The 20,458-nt window shown below is 47.7% G+C and overlaps 1 protein-coding gene and 1 long non-coding RNA gene across 7 annotated transcripts in view; one reads left to right on the plus strand and one right to left on the minus strand.

Annotated features, from left to right (window-relative positions):
* Positions 1–20,096, plus strand: part of LOC135913367 (uncharacterized) — a 258,595-nt gene extending 238,499 nt beyond the window's left edge. For 2 of the 6 annotated variants that reach the window (XM_070538506.1, XM_070538516.1), the window contains one exon: positions 19,578–20,077. In XM_070538506.1, coding sequence (XP_070394607.1) covers positions 19,578–19,722 — 145 coding nt within the window. In that variant the 3' untranslated portion in view covers positions 19,723–20,077. Of the gene's footprint in view, positions 1–19,577 lie in introns of all 6 variants that reach the window. The other 4 variants (XM_070538527.1, XM_070538534.1, XM_070538549.1 and 1 more) reach the window with 4 other exon arrangements.
* On the minus strand, positions 10,008–14,410 carry LOC135913381 (uncharacterized). The gene is made up of 3 exons (XR_010567985.1): positions 14,308–14,410; positions 12,942–13,021; positions 10,008–10,200 (listed from the first exon to the last, which is right to left on the minus strand). It is a non-coding gene; the product is annotated as an uncharacterized lncRNA (long non-coding RNA).
* Positions 20,097–20,458: the final 362 nt, after the last annotated feature.

The following is a 20,458-nucleotide window of genomic DNA, read 5'->3' on the forward strand; positions in this document are numbered from 1 at the left end:
GAAACCCATCCTGACGTCACTAACCCTCAGAAGTCTAATCGGGAGCGCAGCCAATGTTATCGCACACCTTGTGTGAAGTACCATAGTTCAGACGTGTTACTTGTACAATGTAGGAGAGGCCATTGTAAATACAGATGCACACGGTTGGGCACATGTCTTCCCAGTTCATTGGGTTGAATTGCGTCAAGAAAACTTATCTGACCTATCGCGCCTGCTTTATCAGAAGTGTACGATAGCATGAATATTCCGGTGGTAATATTTACCGGCACCAAATTTTAAGGAATAGACCACTGTAAATCTTGCTGACATTATTATCATTCGAGTGTTGCCACGGTAACCTCTCGATACAGAACAAGTTGAGCAGCTGCATGCGTAATTAACGAAGCCACGTTAACTAACTTCAAAGTAATTCATCTTCGGTGGCTAAAGGAAATGAACAGTTTGGACCCGTCTTCGAGATTGTGTAGCTGAGTGAGAAAATGCTTATTAAACATGCCCCTGTAACAGCTAACAAAACAATTGCAATTAATCGCTCTCTGAAAGCTGTCAGCTGGGCGTGTTAGTAAATGTTCATGATTGGAAAGCGCTGCTAAAATGGAGGCTTGGGAAGAACACAGGACAAAGTGCTACTAGCAACTGGAAATTTCGAGTTGCTAGTAGCGCTTTGTCCTGTGTTCCTCCTAAGTCTCCGTTTTAGCAGCGCTTTTCCATCATGATCCTCTGAAAGCATAACTGACGCGGAAAAAGATCGGCGGTAACGTCTACCAGACCACGGCCAGCCTTTTGTGATATTGCCATCCACAATGGGGCTCCGTGAACGTCTTTCTTGCGGTAAGGCCACTCTCAATTTTTATTAACTTGTTTTGCCGAAGGCAATTAGCGTAAAGTTCAAATATCACTATAGAAGCAAACGTGTGCTGACAAACGCTTGCTTGGTCACAGCAACGATGCATGACTTAATGATGGTGCAGATTTAACGCGTAATTTCTATGCAATACATTGCACTGCCGCCGACGGAAGGAATTTAATGAAGAGGAACTGCTTAAGGCTCGATCAAACTATAGTCGGATACAACTCAAATCAGCAGTGAAGCCCTGCCCACGCCCTCATAACCGCCAGCCATTGTTCATTCGGGAGGCTGCAAATAGTTCGCACTTCAAGCTTTCCCTGTTTCCTAAATAATGTGGCAAGCACAAAAATAAAGTTATGGGCACGTAATTTTCTACGTTTTCACTCATCCATTATAGTATAATAGTGAAAGCCTAGTTTTTTAGTGAACTGATATAAAATGCATGCATCGCTGCAACTGTTTATTGTCAAGTTTCAGATCATTTGACAGTAAAGTTTCATGAGTAAAACGGGGTTAGCAGTGAAATTACCTGTACTGCGGAGTTTTGAAAAGTGAAATGCTCCGACTCCATACACTTTGTTCATGTCTGTTGCACATCTCCTCGCCTGCACCTTGAAAAGACTCTTTAATAACAGCAGATACTCCAGAGGTATCAAGTACGACACCATTTCGAGACAGCCGCATGACGACGATGTTTGCTTCTTTGATTGGCTGGTGGAGTAAAACCCTGCGTGGTCCACGTGTCTTGGTCGCCAACTGCTGTTTCTTTAAGTTGTATCGTAGTATTGGCCCATAAGACACCAATTTTGGCCTGGCGACAGCGTTTTCCGTCTTGTCAGCGCCCCTGTAACACTGCACCGACGCCGACAGTCTGCAGACCGATTGCCGACGCCCGTGTCGGCAAAACGTCGGTGGGAACGGACTCGTCGGCAGAGAGTCGGACGATTTTCTTTTCACACTGCTACCACATGACCATACACGACTGAATAGGGTGGCCAGGGTTGCCAGATTGCCCCAACAAAAGATAGCCAAATGATTTTCGGGTGCGTAAGGTAGCCAAAAACATAGCCTAAGCGTTTTAAGATTTGCTACAGGTGTCTTATATGGAGTAAATGATCTCAGAATCACGCCGCCTATTACCGGCTCCAAAATTGCTTTCGCAGCACGAAACCGACACAACAGTGGCCTCAAGATCTGTGTAAAAGATTTTAGTGAGAGCTGCCACTGAGAGGTGGACTTGGACACCACCTAATGTTATAATGAACCAAAGGATTTCTTTTCTGATTTAGCCGTGCCGTTATTGGTATTTACTGAGCCACGTTCTGAGCTAACATCAGTTCACGCCCCGCTGTACCCGAGGTATTTTACAGATAAGTCGGCCTAATTAGTGCCAGCTCCAACCTCCAGGACCAGCTTCGGCTCTTCATGGTCCTGTGCTCAAGAGGTGGCCTGAGTTCTCAAGGCATTAAAATAGGGATGCCTTTTTTAAGCTTGATTCATGAAATAAACATGTTCCCTCCAGCTATTTCTTTCTTTTTCAATTTACTGTAAGGAAGCTCGACATTGAGTTAGCCGATCCTGCTGCTTGGAGGCACACTGGACTCAGAACAAGACTCAAAACCTTACAGATTCCTCGTGCGAAGAAGCGGAGTTGTGACCGCAATTCGCCTTTGAGGGGAAACAACCAGGGTGACCTGCTGGCTTATAATGGAAGAGATGAAGTAAAATCTATAGCTTTAACTGCCACCTGGATTACGGCGCTGGCAATAATCCAGGTGGTATTAGTATGTTGAGAGTTGAACTGTGCAATATTTAAACAGATTCAGATTCAACAGAAAGAGATTCACTGGCTAGATTCGTGCAATATCAACATTTGTACGCAAGTTTCTGTGAATGCAAACATGAATGCGTCTGTCGCCAAATCTCCGAGGGGCTGTGTACCTTACTTTCCATGTGAGTGGAAAAATAGATTTTTTTCGCTAGGGAACGCAAAGTCGATTTGTATGGGTCAAGCATGGCTGTCATAAAGCACAACGTAAGCTTTGTTTAACAAATTCAAGCACTGTACATTAGAACAGGTAGTCAGTAGAACACTATTAAACCTTTACAGACTGGCAAGAGCTCTTTTCAAACCACCACTGCGATGTGTGCGAAAGTAATAAAGTATAGACGTAACAGTACCACAAACAAATATTATGTATATCGAAGGCAGTTTTTTCTCATCACAGTTGTAAATATTCATGCGCAAATTACAATGTAATGACTAGAGCAAAGACGGGGAATGCGGGAGATGGAAATTCAAGACGATGAGCAACACGTTAACACCGTGAATGCAGGAGCCAACGTTTCGACAAGTGGACTTGTGTTCTTCAAGGCGACGCACGCTTTCCTCGCCACAGTATGTATAGGTGGGATTCTTCTAAAGGGGATGTGAGGCGGGAGGATGTGGAAACGAGGGACAATGTGGTAGCGTGTCGAATTGAGAGTAAAGGAACACTGTGCCCAAGGTCAAAGCCTGGGCACCCCACCCCCACCCCGGTCCCTCAACGCGCGCGCGTTAGCCGGCGTGTCAAGGGCGTCTGGCACGTCGGGTGAAAAAAAAACGGAAAGGAAATGAAAAAAAAGGAGGGGGGATACGCCAAGAAATCAAACGAAGTGTTGTGGCCTATAGTTTGAAGCTTAGCATAGCGAATGGATTCTAAAGCACCCTTTCGAACGTTTATGCCTATTGGTTGCAATGTCTCGAGATATTGCAACGAATAGTGCTGTAAAATGTACTTCTGTACGCAATGAAAAGGTCCAATGTCACTGACATGAGATGGCAACCACGTTTTGGTGAAGGCGATGATTCCAGCGTCGCATGAGTCTACTGCGGATGATACAGTCGTATTTATTAGGAATGCTGCTAACGTTCTTAAAGAGGACTGATATCGGAGGACATCATGATGGTAGACATTTACTACCCCTCGCGTTTTCCTATGATGATACACGTGTCATATGTGGCTAATGATTGTCAGTGCTGATAGGGTATTCGCTATCTGACGGGAATTCTAGAACAGAGGCCGTAGTAGCGTTAAAAATATCACTTTGCATTCAGATACAGCTTGTCGTGACGAAGGTTCTGACGTGTCGTTGAAAGGTTCTGACGAGGCGTTGCTTTTACCAAAATCAAAACGCTTCTTTCTAGCGATGCATGTAGCAGGCGAAAAGTCCGCACTTATAGTCATGCCGTTATGTTTAAACAGGTTCCGTATCCAAAGAAGCCTTTCTTTTGGTTTTAAAACAATTGAACTTTATAATGATTTGCCGACATTTATTCGATGCAAACCAACCAGTTCGATGTGGTCACTCGATGAGATTGGAAGAAAAACATTCAAGAACCGACGTAAAAGTTGCAACTATTTTCCGTTCACTTTCTTGCCAAGTTTCCTTGGCGTCCGGTACACCAGAACTGACTAAATTGTCACGACTTTACCGGTCTTGTTCATTCAGTCGAGATTGTAACAGTTCATTTCTAGTGCTGAGCACTTCAAGTATCTTTTGCATTGTTGCCAGTTGTTATTTGTACGCGTCTATCGTTTTTGTTCTTTATTCAAGCACTTCTAGTCTTTTGTTCATTCCAGTAAATTTAACATGTAAGATTTTATGTCCGTTCTTAACCGTTTTAATATCTGCACAATATTCAGCTTCGAACCTGCTACTTCGAAGTGAGCGGTAGTGTACATCTTTAATAAAGTCAAAGAGAACCTTCATTTGTTCAGCGCAGTCATTAGGGAGGGCATTGACTTCTAAAACGGATTCTGAACGAGTATAAGGAGCAGGGTTAGTCTCAACGTCACCAGAGTATAATAGCATAAAATTCCTAGAGAAGCGTTACCAAAGCGTCTCGCGCAATGCCGGTAGGCACAGGTACAGCAGCAGACACAGCGAATTAGATCGCTTAGCGTATAATCATAATTGTGCACCAAAACCTGCTTCACGAAGGGGAAACGATTAAGGGTCATATCGGTGATGCTGTTCACGTGCCCACTGACGTTCACTGGCGTGAGGGGCGTATTTATATTGTTACGCGAAGGATGACTCAGTAAGACGAGCAACTATTTATAGGTTATATTTACAACAGCAGTTGCAGCGCTGATCGGTAGGATTCACAGCGCGAGCCCGGTTCCTTGTTACTACTCTTTTCTCGAGTGATGGCGACCACGCGCCTCGTTCAAACAACCAGATATGACACGCGTGTAGCATAATCCCCCGGCGGCAAAAGCGATGTCCCGGAGCGTCTAAATGTCATCACTGGGAGGGTGATACTGCTTCAGTCGTGTAACGCGCACGATATCACTGAACTGCGAGGCAGATGGGGCGTCAGGGGCGATCTCGCAGGTGACGGAAGTCACGGCACGAAGCTCTCGGTATGGGTCTGTGTAACGAGACAGCCGTTTTTCTGACAGGCTGACCTGACACGACGGAGACAATAGAAGCACCAAAGAACCCGGCGAGAAGTGCGCGTCTCGGTGTCGGTGGTCGTACAAACGCCTTCGACACTCTTGGGATTTCAGGAGGCGGTCACGGAGAATTTCCCTTGCGTGGGCACCGCAGGCGATGGTGTCAAGTGCATATTCACTAGTCGGTGCCGCATTAACCGGGAGGATTGTGTCGAGGGGCAGTGCTGGTTCTAGGCCCAACAGAAGGAAAAATGGCAAATAACTGGCTGTGTCGTGGCGCGAGGAATTATAAGCAAATGTGACAAATGGTAGAGCGAGGTCCCAGTCAGTGCAGTCTCGCGAGCGTGTCTCTGAGAGGGAGATTGAAACGCTCCGTGAGGCTATTTGTTTGCGGATGGTATGACGTGGATAGCTTGTGCCTCGTGGCACAGGACTGCAGGATGTCCGCGATAACTTTTGTTAGGAATACCTGGCCTCTGTCTGCGAGAAGTTGTAGCGGAGCTCCATGTAATAAAATCCGTTTAGAAGAGAATCGGCAACATCTGTGGTGCAGCTTGTAGGAAGCGCTCGGCTGATGGCGTAGCGCGTGGCGTAATCCGTGGTCACTGCGATCCACCTGCACCCAGAGGTAGAAAGGGGAAAAGGGCCAAGTAAGTCGAAACCTACCCAAAGGAATGGTTTCATGGGAATGTCGAGTGTTTGAAGGCACCCAGCAGGGAGCGTCGATGGTGTCTTGCGTCGCAGGGATTTCTCACACTCAGCTACGTATCTTCAAACGGAGCGAGCAAACCCTGGCCAAAAGAAGCGTCGGCGGATACGGTCATAGGTACGTGGCACACCCAGGTGGCCGGAAGTGCGGAGGTAGTGAAGTTCGTGGAGAACAGCCAAGCGAAGGTGTTAAGGAATCACAAACAGTAATGCAGGGCCGTCGGGGTGAACATTGTGGCGGTAGAGTGCACCATCTTGAAGTGTGAACAAGCGAAGTGAACTGTCAGCTAGTACCTTTTCCACGTGGTCAATGATGATACGCAAGGACGGGTCACGGCGCTGCTCGTCGGCGACGTGGAGCGGTGGAAAAACAGAGAGAACACGGTCGTCGGCGTCAGTATCAGATGTAGAGGTCGCGTGTTCGACTGGGCAGTGGGAGAGGCAATCTGCGCCCTTGTGTTGGCTTCCTGACTTGTAATCACTGTGTAGGGATATTATTGTCGGAGCACCGAACGACTGAGCCGGCCAGTAGGATCCTTGAGCGACGAAAGCCAACAGAACGCATGACGGTCTGCGATTACTGAGAAGGGCTTGCCGTATTAGTATGGGCCGAACTTTGAAACAGCCCAGACTAGAGCAAGACGTTCGCACTCGGTAATAGAATAGTTGTGCTCTGCAGTTGTCAGGAGCCAGCTAGCGCAGGGTATCACGCCGTCCTGTCCGTGTTGGCGTTGCGATAAGACGGCGCCAATCTTCTAACCACTGGAATCAGTTCGGATTTCTGTAGGTGCGGACGGGCTAAACTGGGTCAAGACGGGTGGATTGGTGAGAAACGTGATACGGTAGGAAAATGCGGCAGCCTGAGGGGAACCTCATGTAAAAGGCACGTCTGTTTTCAGAAGTTCCGTGCGTGGTCGATCGATTGCTGCAAATCTTTCACGAACCGTCTGAAATACCAATAGGGCCCCGAAAAACTCCGAACGTCTTTGTCAGACTGAGGTACAGGAAAAGCCATTGCTGCTTGAAACTTCTCCGAGTCGGGTTGCGCTACCGATGAGATGCCCTAGCCCTGTAATCTATCGGCGCCCGAAGTGGCACTTCGATGAGCTTATTTGAAGCCCAGTCTTGCGGAAATGTCACGCATAGCTGCGACGCGCTCCAGGTGCGTCACAAATGTAGGAGAAAACACATGGACGACGTCAAGGTAACAAAGGCAAGTTGACCATTTGAAACCTTGAGTCCATCATCCTTGAGTCCTAGAGACCTTCATCCTTGAGTCCATCATCCTTTCGAACGTGGCGGAGGCATTGCATAAACCCAACGGCATAACCTTGAATTCGTAGAAGCCATCTGGAGTGACGAAGGCAGTCTTTTCTTGGTCTTGCTCAACGACAAAAATTTGCCAATAACCAAATCGAAGCTCGATGGATGAAAAGTATTTGGCACCGTGAAGGCAATCAAAAGAGTGGTTGATTCGTGGTAAATGATAAACGTCCTTTTCAGTGATTCGGTTTAGGTGGCAGTAATCAACGCAGAAACGCCACGTGCCAGGTTTCTTTTTGATGAGCATGACCGACGACGCCCAAGGACTCGACGAGGGTTCAACAATACCTCTGGCGAGCATCTTGTTTACTTCCTGTTGAATAACTTGCCACTCTGCCATGGACAGGCGATACGGGTGGCAGTGGATGGGAACAGCATCAACAGTGTTTATCCGACGCTTAACAAGGGACGTCTGACCAAACGGTCGATTGGCAGTGTCAAATATGTCGTGGTAGAAAAGCAAGAGGTGATGTAGGCGGCTGCTTGGTCAAGTGCGAGGTCCGGAACGACCATCGGCCATACTGGGCCATCGAGGTTAAAGGCATCCTGCGGGTGGTCAGGAGGACCTGGAGACGCGTCGGCTACAAAAGCAGTGACGTCATCATCTGTCAATGACTGGAATGTGACCATCCCTATGCATTCAGGTAACACTTGCTTTGTCAAGCCAAGGTTGATAACGGGGAGACACATCCGATTAGCGGCAAGGGTTACGACGGAGTGGGGCACAGAGATGTCGCGTGCCAGGAGGACATCACGAATAGGTGCGACGACATCGTCGCCATCAGGCACGATTTCCGTTGAGGCCAATTCGACGAAGGTTAGGGCTTTTGGAGGTAAGCGAACAAACGCTGTAGTGCAGAGGGTGTTCGGTTATTCGGGGCGAACGTCTGGAAGAAGAGGAAGTTCCAGGCACAGCCTACCGGTGGAACAGTCGATAAGGGCAGAATGCGTCGTCAGAAAGTCGAGCCCGAAGATTAGGTCATGAGGGCAACTCGCCAGCACGGTGAACAGGACTGGATCTTGGCGGCCAGTAATTCCTATGCGAGAGCTGCACATACACCTGACGGCAACAGTGGTACCACTGGCGACGCGTATGGCTGGAGTGATGGCAGGCGTAATAACTTTTTTGAGGCGACGACATACGTTAGCGCTCATTGGGCTCACTTGGGGTCACTTGCACTCCAGTATTCATTAATGCCGTCAATCGAACACCAGCTACGTCTAGTTCATTTAGGTTCGTGTTGGTGAGGAGCGTCAACGAAGGATTTGGACAGGACGAACCTGATGCAGCACTACCTCAAAGAGCTGCATGGCCTAGTTTTCCGTCCGTCGATCTGGCGAGGAAAAGCGGTGAGGTTGGGGTGACGGGGAGTGACGGCGTTGAGGCGACGGCAATCGCACGGAGGAGCGGCTGTCAGGGGCATCAGAAGTGGGGTACAGACGGTGAGGTGACTAACGGTGAGCGTTGGAGGAGCAGGGAATGAGCTGCAGAACGGCGGCATCCAGGTGGTGCGGCAGTGGTGGGTTACATGACCAACGAGTTGGCAGCGGAAGCAGATCACTTTGTCGTCTGGGGTTCACCATTCAGCTGGATTGGTCTGGGAGCGAAATACTGGTCATCGCAGGTTGTGGACATGGGACTTGGCGCCGAATCAGGTAGGGAGAAAGAGCAGGAGGTAGGGTGCCAAGGTACGCAGTTTCTTGCCACACAACTGCTTGAATAACGGAAATAGTGGGGCCGCTTGCTCAATGGTACCGTCAAGGGGTCGTCGATGAAGGGGGGGGGGCGGAATTGCCGCTTCAATCTAATGGCGAACGATACGTGTGACGTTCTCTTGAAATGGTCGTGTGGGGGTAAGAGCGGAGCAAGAGGATGTTGCAGGAGCGTTTGGGAGCCGGGAAAACTGTGGGACGACGCGGCGGCATTCTTTGACAATGGCGTCAACGGCGGAAACGCCGTTATAGATGAGCAAATTGAAGGCGTCCTCCACGATGCCTTTTAGGATATGGCCTACCTTGTCAACTTCGGCCATGTGCTTGTGGACTTTCCGGCAAAGCGCCAGAACTTCTAGTATGTAGGAGACATGCGATTCAGTCAACGACTGGACACGCGTGGCAAGCTCTTTTCGCGCAGCCTGTTGGTGAACTGACGGGTTGCCGAACTGGTCGCGAAGCCTCTCTTTTAAAATATCCAACTGGAGAGCTCGACTTCATGGGTGCGAAACCAAACACGCGGTGCCCCATCCAGATAAAATATCACATTAACAAGCATGATTGTAAGGTCTCAGTGGTGGCTTTGGCTAACACGCTCATATATGCTTAGCCGGTCGTCGATGTCACCGTCATTTTGGGTGGAGAATATCCCAGGATAACGGAGACGGGAACCGTAACGTACGTTGCGGTTGGCACCGCAGGTGTAGGTGGCGACGGGGTGGTTCAATCGGAAGCCATGGCTGAGAAGAAGACGGCACCGCCGCTTCGGAGCTCCATGGCGAGGACGGGGAATGTTCCACCTCCACCAAAATGAAGGAGTCAGTGAGACGAGGAACTATTTACAGGTTATAATTCTGACCTGTTAGATTCACAGCGCGAGCACCGTTCGTTCTTCCTCCTCTTTTTTCTAGTGATGGCGCCAACGCGCCTCGTTCAAACAATCAAATACCACACCCGTATAGCAATATCATCAGGTTATATTGAAGACGTTGACCACGTGGCTGAACTCAGGAGAACGAGCCCGCCAGGTAAGGGCGCATCGAAGAAAGGCGCCATCTTGTCGATGTCGAGAATGTGGATTTGCAAGCATGTCGCTTGTGAAGGAGATAAGGATGTGGCATGGTAATCAGTTGTCAGCCCGACGAAAAGCCTGGCGATGAAGGCCTGCATCACGAAGGGGAAACGATTAAGAGCCATACCGGTAGCGCTTTTCGCGTGCATATTCATATGTGTGGAGGTTATACGCAACGAAGTAGAATCAGTCTATATTAGTTGCAATATTCACAAGAAAATAACGGAATCGCCATCCCGGCACTGCGAAAGTGGATGTCCAGCGAAGCTGCTGAAAACCACCGCTACAACTGCTGAGGGGGGTGTGCAATGCTTTACTGCTTTAGAGTAATGGTAGTAATGGTAATTTAGAATAATGGTAATGGCGGGAGCAACGATAATTTTGTCAGCACCCTGCCGTTGGTCGTATTGCCATTTTTCTCTCTGCCGCTCCTCGTATTGACGCAGCTTCTGGGGAGTCCGAACTATGCGTTCCCTACCCATAACATTGCTGCAACACTGAAACCGGTTGCTAGGATGCTTCTCTTATATACGAAAGCCCAGTGACGTCGCAACCTGCTGTCGCTGCGGCTACTTGCGCAACGGTAATCTTAACCAGGAAACGTATGAGACAGTGCTACGTACTTCTCATTGTTATCAGGAGCATCTTATCATCAATTATGTGTTTCAGATGCTTGTTTTGTGCTTGTTCGTTATTGAAAGGAATGCCATTCTATAGGTTGCATGAGTGATTCCAAATAATGTACACACTTTTCGCTTCAGTTTGCCGAGTGCTTGAAGCCTGCTTCACCTCCTCCGCGTGTCGCCCCAGTGTTGCACTATCTTGGGGATCGGCACACAATTTTGCGCACGGATGATTACACAAAAACTGCTGACCAACTAGTGGCTATCAGCTTCGCTGTAAAAAAGAGCGCAGGTGTGTGCGACCTTGGAGAATTACAAACCGGTTTCCAGCGAAGCTGTTTCTTTCGAACAGTTGCAATAAATTGCAGTTTTTTTGCAACTATGTCGCATACTTTAACAGGTTGCCTGCATATATATGACTGTTCTGTTTGGAAACTTGCCCGCATCTAATAATTTGGGGCACTTCTTGGAGGAAATTTAATAAAAATACAGTAACTCATCAACACCCATGTTACTTCACCATAACGTTTACGATGGCATCCTCCCTCCCTGATCTCCCTCCCCCCCCCCTCAATTGCCGCTCATTTGATACCTGTTGAGCTCACAGTTCTTTCAGGACAACGGGATAGATTATTTGTTTGCAAAACACATTAATAAATCTCCGGATCACTTGCATGCGTAATTTACTACAAATGTCATAATTGCCTTTGTCATGTCATAATGCCTTTGAAGTTTACCTACATATTGGCCATAATGTGCCCATTAATTTCGTCAAATATAAACAATATTTCTTTTTCAGTTCACCGAACACATCGCAGAAACCAAACTGGAACGTGTCATGACGCCTCAAAATAGGGAAAGAAAGATGACGGCTGAGTAACTATTAGCAACACCTCTAATCAGACCAGGAACGCAAAAATTTTATCGCTCATTGCAGTTACTGTCTCCCCTCCCCTTTCCATAAAATATAAACTTTTCCTAAACTGTATACATCAATGTTGGGACACTGAGGAGCATAGCTGATAATGGCCGCATCACACGCTCTAGCAGCTGAACAGGATTTTTATTGCGAAAGCAATACTGCTCGAGGTTTCCGCTCTTGGCCGTCGTCCCGGAGAATCCACCATTGACCTTTGGCGTGACCTATGTGTGACGTCATATCAGCTGTGGAAAAGCGGGGCCCCAACAATCCTCCATGCTGCAGCTGCGCGCCGCTGCCGTGAGGGGCGCTCGCTGTACGTGACGTCATGCCAGCTGTGGAAAAGCGGCCCCCCAACTCGGCTCGTCGCGATCGTACCAGTGAATCCTCCACGCGCCGCTGCCGTGGGGGCCTCCCCCACGGCAGCGGCTCGCTCAAGCTCGCTCAACGTGACGTCAAGCTCGCTCTACGTGACGTCATGCCAGCTGTGTAAAAGCGGCCCCCCAACTCGGCTCGTCGCGATCGTACCAGTGAATCCTCCACGCGCCGCTGCCGTGGGGGCCTCCCCCACGGCAGCGGCTCGCTCAAGCTCGCTCAACGTGACGTCAAGCTCGCTCTACGTGACGTCATGCCAGCTGTGTAAAAGCGGCCCCCCAACTCGGCTCGTCGCAGTCATCCCAGCGCATCCTCCACGGTATGTCGGATGATGTGTATAAGGTGAAGCTGCAACGATGTGCTGCAGCTAAGAAACGGCGGCGTGCGGAAGGAACGGATGAAGAGCGGTAACAACGTTTAGCTAAACGGCGTGCATATTATGCAGTCAGGCGAATGCGTTCAACATCTCTTGATCTGGGTGCATCTACAAGTATCGCGCATGCTCTCAATGCTGACGTGACTTTGGCGACACCTGATCGTTCGACAGCAGGCCTTATGGATGCTTTAAATGGCGACGAGTCTGCATCTACACGCTCGATGAGCAGTATGGAACTCTACAACCTGAACTGAAGATTGCTTTCGCAATCCACTAGGCTTAGCCAAGCTAAGCCTCTGCCAATTTTTTTTACGAAAGTTGTGTTTGATTCAACCGCATTTAATTTCGCACAGAGAATTTCCATAGTGTACCACAAATTTTCGTTCTTGGCGGCTTTTATAGCCAGGGCTATGGGATCAAAACTTCTCCGCTGGTTAGACACGCTCCTGCACTCTACAGTGCTTGCATGCATAATTTATTGCGAGAGCCCCAACTACCCAACTATATCAAACTTCACCAACCCATCACCCATTCACTCACTTGTGGTAACAGTCACCAAACATAACAAAGCTGCCTCGTTTAGTTCAGTGAGGACACAAGGCGAAGCTAATATATCACGCCTGAAAAAGATGAAAATAGGTGAAGGTTAAAAATTATTCGCTGGCGCTTTTTAATAAGCCAGAAACGCTCTAACTACGGGCCGCATTGCACTTAAAATGCTGCCTATTCCTTCAAAGTATAAAATATCTGAAACGTAAGAGCTTTCATGGGACATTAGAAACGTAGTTTCTTGGGACTAGAAACGTAGTTAATAGCAGCAGCCTGATACCTTCGAACATTTGCTTACATTTCTTTTTGACGCTGTATTTGGCCGATACGCATTTACCACCGCACATAAACTTGGCGTACTATTCCCCTTGTGGTCGGAAAATTTGAACTCAGCTGTAGTTTTAACTATGCCAACGCAGCCTGACTAAGTCTCACACCACTGGTAAAAGAGATCAATAACGCTATGGATCACTTGCATATGTATGCTACAGGAAAATGTACATTTAACCGACCCATTTAGGCGGGAGGGGGCGGGGGGGGGGGGGCAGGGGACATTGCTTACACGTTGGTCATACATACTATGTCCCGAATTTTCAGTAGATAGCAACAAGGCGACTTGTTTAGGTCGCCGAGAACGCCGAAGAAACAAACTACGAATCCCGTAATACGCACGAAAATGCACGGGAAAACGGGTGTTTGGTACATATCTGTGACACTTGCATTTAAAGCAGGAGAGTGAAAGTTTCGCAACGCATTGCGCTTAGACATTTTCCTATTTTCAAGTAATTTCAAGTCCGTATCTCATGACATTGCTTTAGGTGTCAGGGAAACATTTAGGCTAGTGGCAGCATGACATCCAAGTACGCTTGTAACTTTACACACAGGCTGTAAAGAACGTACACAGAATAAACATATTCCGTTACTCGGAACATGCTTTCGTACTTCAAATAAATAGAAACACCGTGCCCTGCATATTTTACCGAGAATACCGTGTATAACACATACAAATTAGGAGAGAGCGACTATTAAGTTACTGTTCGCAGAGCACATAAGAAACTTACAAAGTCAAGAATTTTGGGTTCACGCCACCAAGAAAGTAGCCCTCATTTTTTTTTTCTGAATACGAAATGTCTGCTATTCTTCCTCTTGCCGAGAAAGCAAGTAACAGTGTAGCTCGCATTCAGAAACAGCCTGAAAATGCAGTCGTCAAAGTCAGAAGTGACACGTTAGTCTTGAAAAAAAAAATCAAGGCAGTGTTCCATTGGTATTTAAGCGGCTCTACACGCTTGACCAAAGTCATTTTTACGAGCACTACTACGATAAATCACGATTACACAATCAAATGCGACAGGTATACCTGTAAGGGGCTTGATTAATATGGAACGGGCAGAGGTAGAAGGTTAAATGGGACCGTGTTTACTCTGCAGAAGATATGGTCGGTACAACCAGTATGTCCAAACGTAAGGTTAGCCCCACTACGTCGTCTCATTCGTCTTGTTGGTGGTCGTCGTTTTTGTCCCTCTCATGGCACTGTGACATATCTCCCGGCGGCAAAAACGCCGAGCCGGCGCCTTCTAGATAGCGGCTGCATGATATGGCTTGAGGCTGACCACGTGGGCGATATCAGTTGACGTGGACGACGGGGAAGCATCGTCTGGAGCTACTTCATAAGTGACATCACTGAGCTGTCAGAATACGCGGTAAGGGCCAGAGTACCGGGAGAGCAGTTTTTTTTTATAGGCCCACACGCCGTAAAGAAGTCCAAAGAATGACTGGTCACCGTCTTTGTCCCTTTCGTGCCACCAGGACAATATTTTTGATGGTGATAAGACACTGAGGCTGCAACGCTATGTCGGCTATCTCTGGACAGAGATTGAGTAGTTTCAGCATTTGATTAATCCATTATTTAATGCCGTAAGGCACACCAGTCGCTGGGCGCGGCTCATTGTAATAGTTTATCCGGACCTTCCCCTCACCCGTAGGCTAAATGTAGTAAGCTGATTGTATTTTCGAATACGGATATAGCGGTCCCAAAAAAGTGCCCCTGATGCAATTTGCGCAAGCTGACAGTTTGTTAGAGCGGGAACTACCGAGCGCCAAGCGTTTTCCGCGACGCGAACCTATATGGCAACTCCTGCTTGTCGTGCGCTACAGCGTGTCCCGAGAAGGCACTAAAGACAGTCCGCGCAGTCCAAGCAGGGGATGCGCAATAAAGAAAAGCATTAGTTATGCTGTCACTCAAATATCAAGAAATTCTAGCTTCAGCTATAGTCTTATTGGACTTTCCGGCGCCCAGCCGAAAGTGGCCGCTTTTAAAAGTGCGGGGACACCCGCCGTGGTTGCTCAGTGGCTATGGTGTTGGGCTGCTGAGCACGAGGTCGCGGGATCGAATCCCGGCCACGGCGGCCGCATTTCGATGGGGGCGAAATGCGAAAACACCCGTGTGCTTAGATTTAGGTGCACGTTAAAGAACCCCAGGTGGTCAAAATTTCCGGAGTCCTCCACTACGGCGTGCCTCATAATCAGAAAGTGGTTTTGGCACGTAAAACCCCAAATATTATTATTAAGAGTGCGGGGGCAAATGACATATTCCCCCCCCCCAACTTCTGACAGTCAGAAGGGCAACTGCCCCGCTTGCCTTCCCCCCCCCCCACCCCGTAAATAAGTCTATTGGGCAGGTGACTGCAGAAGACAGTGTAAATGTTGCGCCATTTGTTGTCCTCTGCATGGCCCAAAGGCTTTCACGCTGCGACCCCATCGAGTGCACGTTAGGCGTGAGTAATTGTCAAATGGGCGCATCTATAAGTTTCCTTTTTGTAAAGAAAGTGCGATGTAGTTTCTTTTTGTTTTCTTGCTTATAAAGAACGAATTACATTTAATTCCCATTGTTTAGCCTTAGGCTCAGGACTTTATTGTGTTGTGTTGTACGAGCCAGTAACGAGAAAAAAAAGTGCGAAGCAGATTTTGCGACAGTGGTCACTCGTGGTTCTGCCGATTTTTGTACATAACCACCGAAATTGCAGGTTTATAAAGGCAAACTATTGTTGTGTACCCAATTCCAGGCTTGTAGAGTAGGTGTGCTATTGCAGAATTTTCGCAATTGCAGAATTTTCGTAGGCTGAATGACATTTGGAGAAGCAATTTTTTTGGAAGGTTCTTGCGCGCAGATAAAGTGGGACGTTTATTGCTTTTTTTCGGTTTTAAATAACACTATATAAATTAATTTAATTTAAAGTAAAAGCGGTCAGCAGAGCCCAGTACGTTTCGCATTAGAGGCGCCGGTACTGAGATGTGGCATTGACGGAACAAGCCACTCAGCACGCGGCACTGATCCCTTTGCCCATTTCAATGGCTGTCATGAGTCGCGTGGTTCAAAAGGGCGCCTTTGTTTTCTTTTTCTTCAGCGACTTCTGAATCACGCGACACGTGTGAGAAACGCAGGTGACTTTACCGGGAGAGGATACCGATTCTTTCTACGAGTTCTCACTTATCCGTACCTTCATCATCATCATCATCATCAGCCTGGTCACGCCCACTGCAGGGCAAAGGCCTCTCCCATATTTCTCCAACAACCCCGGTCATGTACGAATTGTGGCCATGCCGTCCCTGCAAACTTCTTAATCTCATCTGCCCACCTAACTTTCTGCCGCCCCCTGCGACGCTTCCCTTCCCTTGGAATCCAGTCCGTAACCCTTAATGACCATCGGTTATCTTCCCTCCTCATTACATGTCCTGCCCATGCCCATTTCTTTTTCTTGATTTCAACTAAGATGTCATTTACTCGCGTTTGTTCCCTCACCCAATCTGCTCTTTTCTTATCCCTTAACGTTACACCTATCATTCTTCTTTCCATAGCTCGTTGCGTCGTCCTCAAATTGAGTAGAACCCTTTTCGTAAGCCTCCAGGTTTCTGCCCCGTATGTGAGTACTGGTAAGACACAGCTATTATACACTTTTCTATTGAGGGATAATGGCAACCTGCTGTTCATGATCTGAGAATGCCTGCCAAACGCACCCCAGCCCATTCTTATTCTTCTGATTATTTCCGTCTCATGATCCGGATCCGCAGTCACTACCTGCCCTAAGTAGATGTATTCCCTTACGACTTCCAGTGCTTCGCTGCCTATTGTAAATTGCTGTTCTCTTCCGAGACTGTTAAATATTACTTTAGTTTTCTGCAGAATAATTTTTAGACCCACTCTTCTGCTCTGCCTCTCGAGGTCAGTGAGCTTGCATTGCAGTTGGTCCCCTGAGTTACTAAGCCAGGCAATATCATCAGCGAATCGCAAGTTACTAAGGTATTCTCCATTAACTTTTATCCCCATTTCTTCCCAATCCAGGTCTCTGAATACCTCCTGTAAACACGCTGTGAATAGCATTGGAGAGATCGTATCTCCCTGCCTGACGGCTTTCTTTATTGGGATTTTGTTGCTTTCTTTATGGAGGACTACGGTGGCTGTGGAGCCGCTATAGATATCTTTCAGTATTTTTACATACGGCTCGTCTACACCCTGATTCCGTAATGCCTGCATGACTGCTGAGGTTTCGACAGAATCAAATGCTTTCTCGTAATCAATGAAAGCTATATATAAGGGTTGGTTATATTCGGCACATTTCTCTATAACCTGATTGATAGTGTGAATATGGTCTATTGCTGAGTAGCCTTTACGGAATCCTGCCTGGTCCTTTGGTTGACAGAAGTCTAAGGTGTTCCTGATTCTATTTGCGATTACCTTAGTAAATACTTTGTAGGCAACAGACAGCAAGCTTATCGGTCTATAATTTTTCAAGTCTTTGGCGTCCCCTTTCTTATGGATTAGGATTATGTTAGCGTTTTTCCAAGATTCCGGTACGCTCGACGTTATGAGGCATTGCGTATACAGGGTGGCCAGTTTCTATAGAACAATCTGCCCACCATACTTCAACAAATCTGCTGTTACCTGATCCTCACCAGCTGCCTTCCCCCTTTGCATATCTCCCAATGCTTTCTTTACTTCTTCCTGCGTTACCTGTGGGATTTCGAATTCGTCTAGACTATTTTCTCTTACATTATCGTCGTGGGTGCCACTGGTACTGTATAAATCTCTATAGAACCCCTCAGCCACGTGAACTATCTCATCCATATTAGTAATGATATTGCCGGCTTTGTCTCTTAACGCATACATCTGATTCTTGCCAATTCCCAGTTTCTTCTTCACTGTTTTTAGGCTTCCTCCGTTCCTGAGAGCATGTTCAATTCTATCCATATTATACTTCCTTATGTCAGCTGTCTTACGCTTGTTGATTAACTTCGAAAGTTCTGTTAGTTCTATTCTAGCTGTAGGGTTAGAGGCTTTCATACATTGGCGTTTCTGGATCAGATCTTTCGTCTCCTGCGATAGTTTACTGGTATCCTGCCTAACGGAGTTAACACCGACTTCCATTGCACACTCCTTAATGATACCCACAAGATTGTCGTTCATTGATTCAACACTACGGTCCTCTTCTTGAGTTAAAGCCGAATACCTGTTCTGTAGCTTGATCTGGAATTCTTCTATTTTCCCTCTTACCGCTAACTCATTGATCGGCTTCTTATGTACCAGTTTCTTCCGTTCCCTTCTCAGGTCTAGGCTAATTCGAGTTCTTAGCATCCTGTGGTCACTGCAGCGCACCTTGCCGAGCACGTCCACATCTTGTATGATGCCAGGGTTAGCGCAGAGTATGAAGTCTATTTCATTTCTAGTCTTGCCGTTCGGGCTCCTCCACGTCCACTTTCGGCTATCCCGCTTGCGGAAGAAGGTATTCATTATCCTCATATTATTATGTTCCGCATACTCTACTAATAACTCTCCCCTGATATTCCTAGTGCCTATGCCATATTCCCCCACGGCGTTGTCTCCAGCCTGCTTCTTGCCTACCTTGGCATTAAAGTCGCCCATTAGTATAGTGTATTTAGTTTTCTATACTATACTAATGGGCTATACTATACTTTTCCATGCTATACTATACTACCTTGGGACACGATTAACACCGGTCTTGGGGCCGTCTCGACAGGGAGGGAGCGAGGTGACTAAAAGCAGCCTCGCGCGCATCCAGCTTTCGATGCCCCAAGTATCGAAAGCTCGATGCGCGCAAGGATGCTTTTGGCATATCATAAAGAACGCGTGCAGTGGCTAAGGTAGGCTACTCTTAAGCTTGCCCGCTGCTTGACTAGTATGCCTTCAGGCGATTGGCAGGGCTCACTCTAATTTATACATCTGGTTTGTTCTTAATTTTTGTTCTTGTTTCAGTTACATGTGCTCTGTAATTTGACAAGTTTCTTATCCCTCTATAAGAAACATAAAGTGCTTTTTGTTGCGGTTTGTTTATGCTCTACGTGATCACCATTTTTTTGTCGTTTGCCCCGGAGCTGCATGAGCTGCGCCTAGGGTGAGACAAAATTCATCAAAATGTTAGGCATGCTACCATTTCAACTTTGTTTAGGGTCGCTTGCGCGGCGCTCCTCTACGGCTGCCTTTCTGGCACTCGCTGGTTCTAACCTCGGGATTAGTGATGGGAGAGGGTATGATTATCCGGCATGTCTCAGAGAAGGTTTGTCAGCTTGCCTTGTCGCTGGTCGGGCGCTGCGCGGATTTAATTGGTAATGCAGGTCTCCAGCCGGCACCCTACAGCGAACCTTCTCTCCGAGATGGCCACTGTTTCTGCACGTGATCCTCTCAGCAAGCCCGAGACTCCGAGCCGGAGCTGAGCCTCCTGAGCTGCCAACACCGATGAGCGGCCAGCCCTCTTCCTAGCAGTGGACGGGCCGTTGTGATCGGGCCTTTACCGCGCGACAACCGTCGATCAAAGGGAACGCGATGATGGTGAACGGCCTAACGACCTCGCCAAACCCATCCTCAACTGAGATGATTAATAGCCACCAGTGGAGTCCTCCAATGAGAAGTTCTGCCAAGATGGCAGGATCTGCCTGGAGGAGACATTCCTTGGCATCGCCTGTCATCCGCCCAAACTGACGCGTCCGCGCCGGGGAAAGGGTGTCTTCCACCACCCTCGTTCGTGCACAGTGATGCGCGTAGCCCTCTTCAGAGGGAAAGGTCTACCACCCTCCGGATTGGTGGGACATGACGACACCCATCTCCTAACGTCGGATTGAGGGAACGCGAATGGACAAGGGCAGTGGTTAAAGAGAGAGGCGGTCGCTTGGAAATATCGTCTGCTAGAACTTGATCATGAACATCTTATCTTCTGTAATTCTCGCCAAACTCCTGGACCTAATGTAACATAAAGGTGTGTATCTCAACATCTTGGATATCGGGCCCAGCCCCACGTTCCCTTATTTCTTCACACTGAATAAATATCACACATCTTCGGGCCCTCGGTCACAACAATTATCGGTCTATGGTGTACGATGATAACGCACATGGCAAGTATTGAGTGGAGGCAAGTCTTGAAGTAGTTAGGTGTACCCCTCTCTCAATGGCGCAATAGTAATATTCATCTGTCAGCGCATATTGCCGAAATACAACATAA

This window comes from Dermacentor albipictus, chromosome 1 (assembly GCF_038994185.2).
Source record: "Dermacentor albipictus isolate Rhodes 1998 colony chromosome 1, USDA_Dalb.pri_finalv2, whole genome shotgun sequence".
NCBI classification, from domain to species: Eukaryota; Metazoa; Arthropoda; class Arachnida; order Ixodida; family Ixodidae; genus Dermacentor; species Dermacentor albipictus.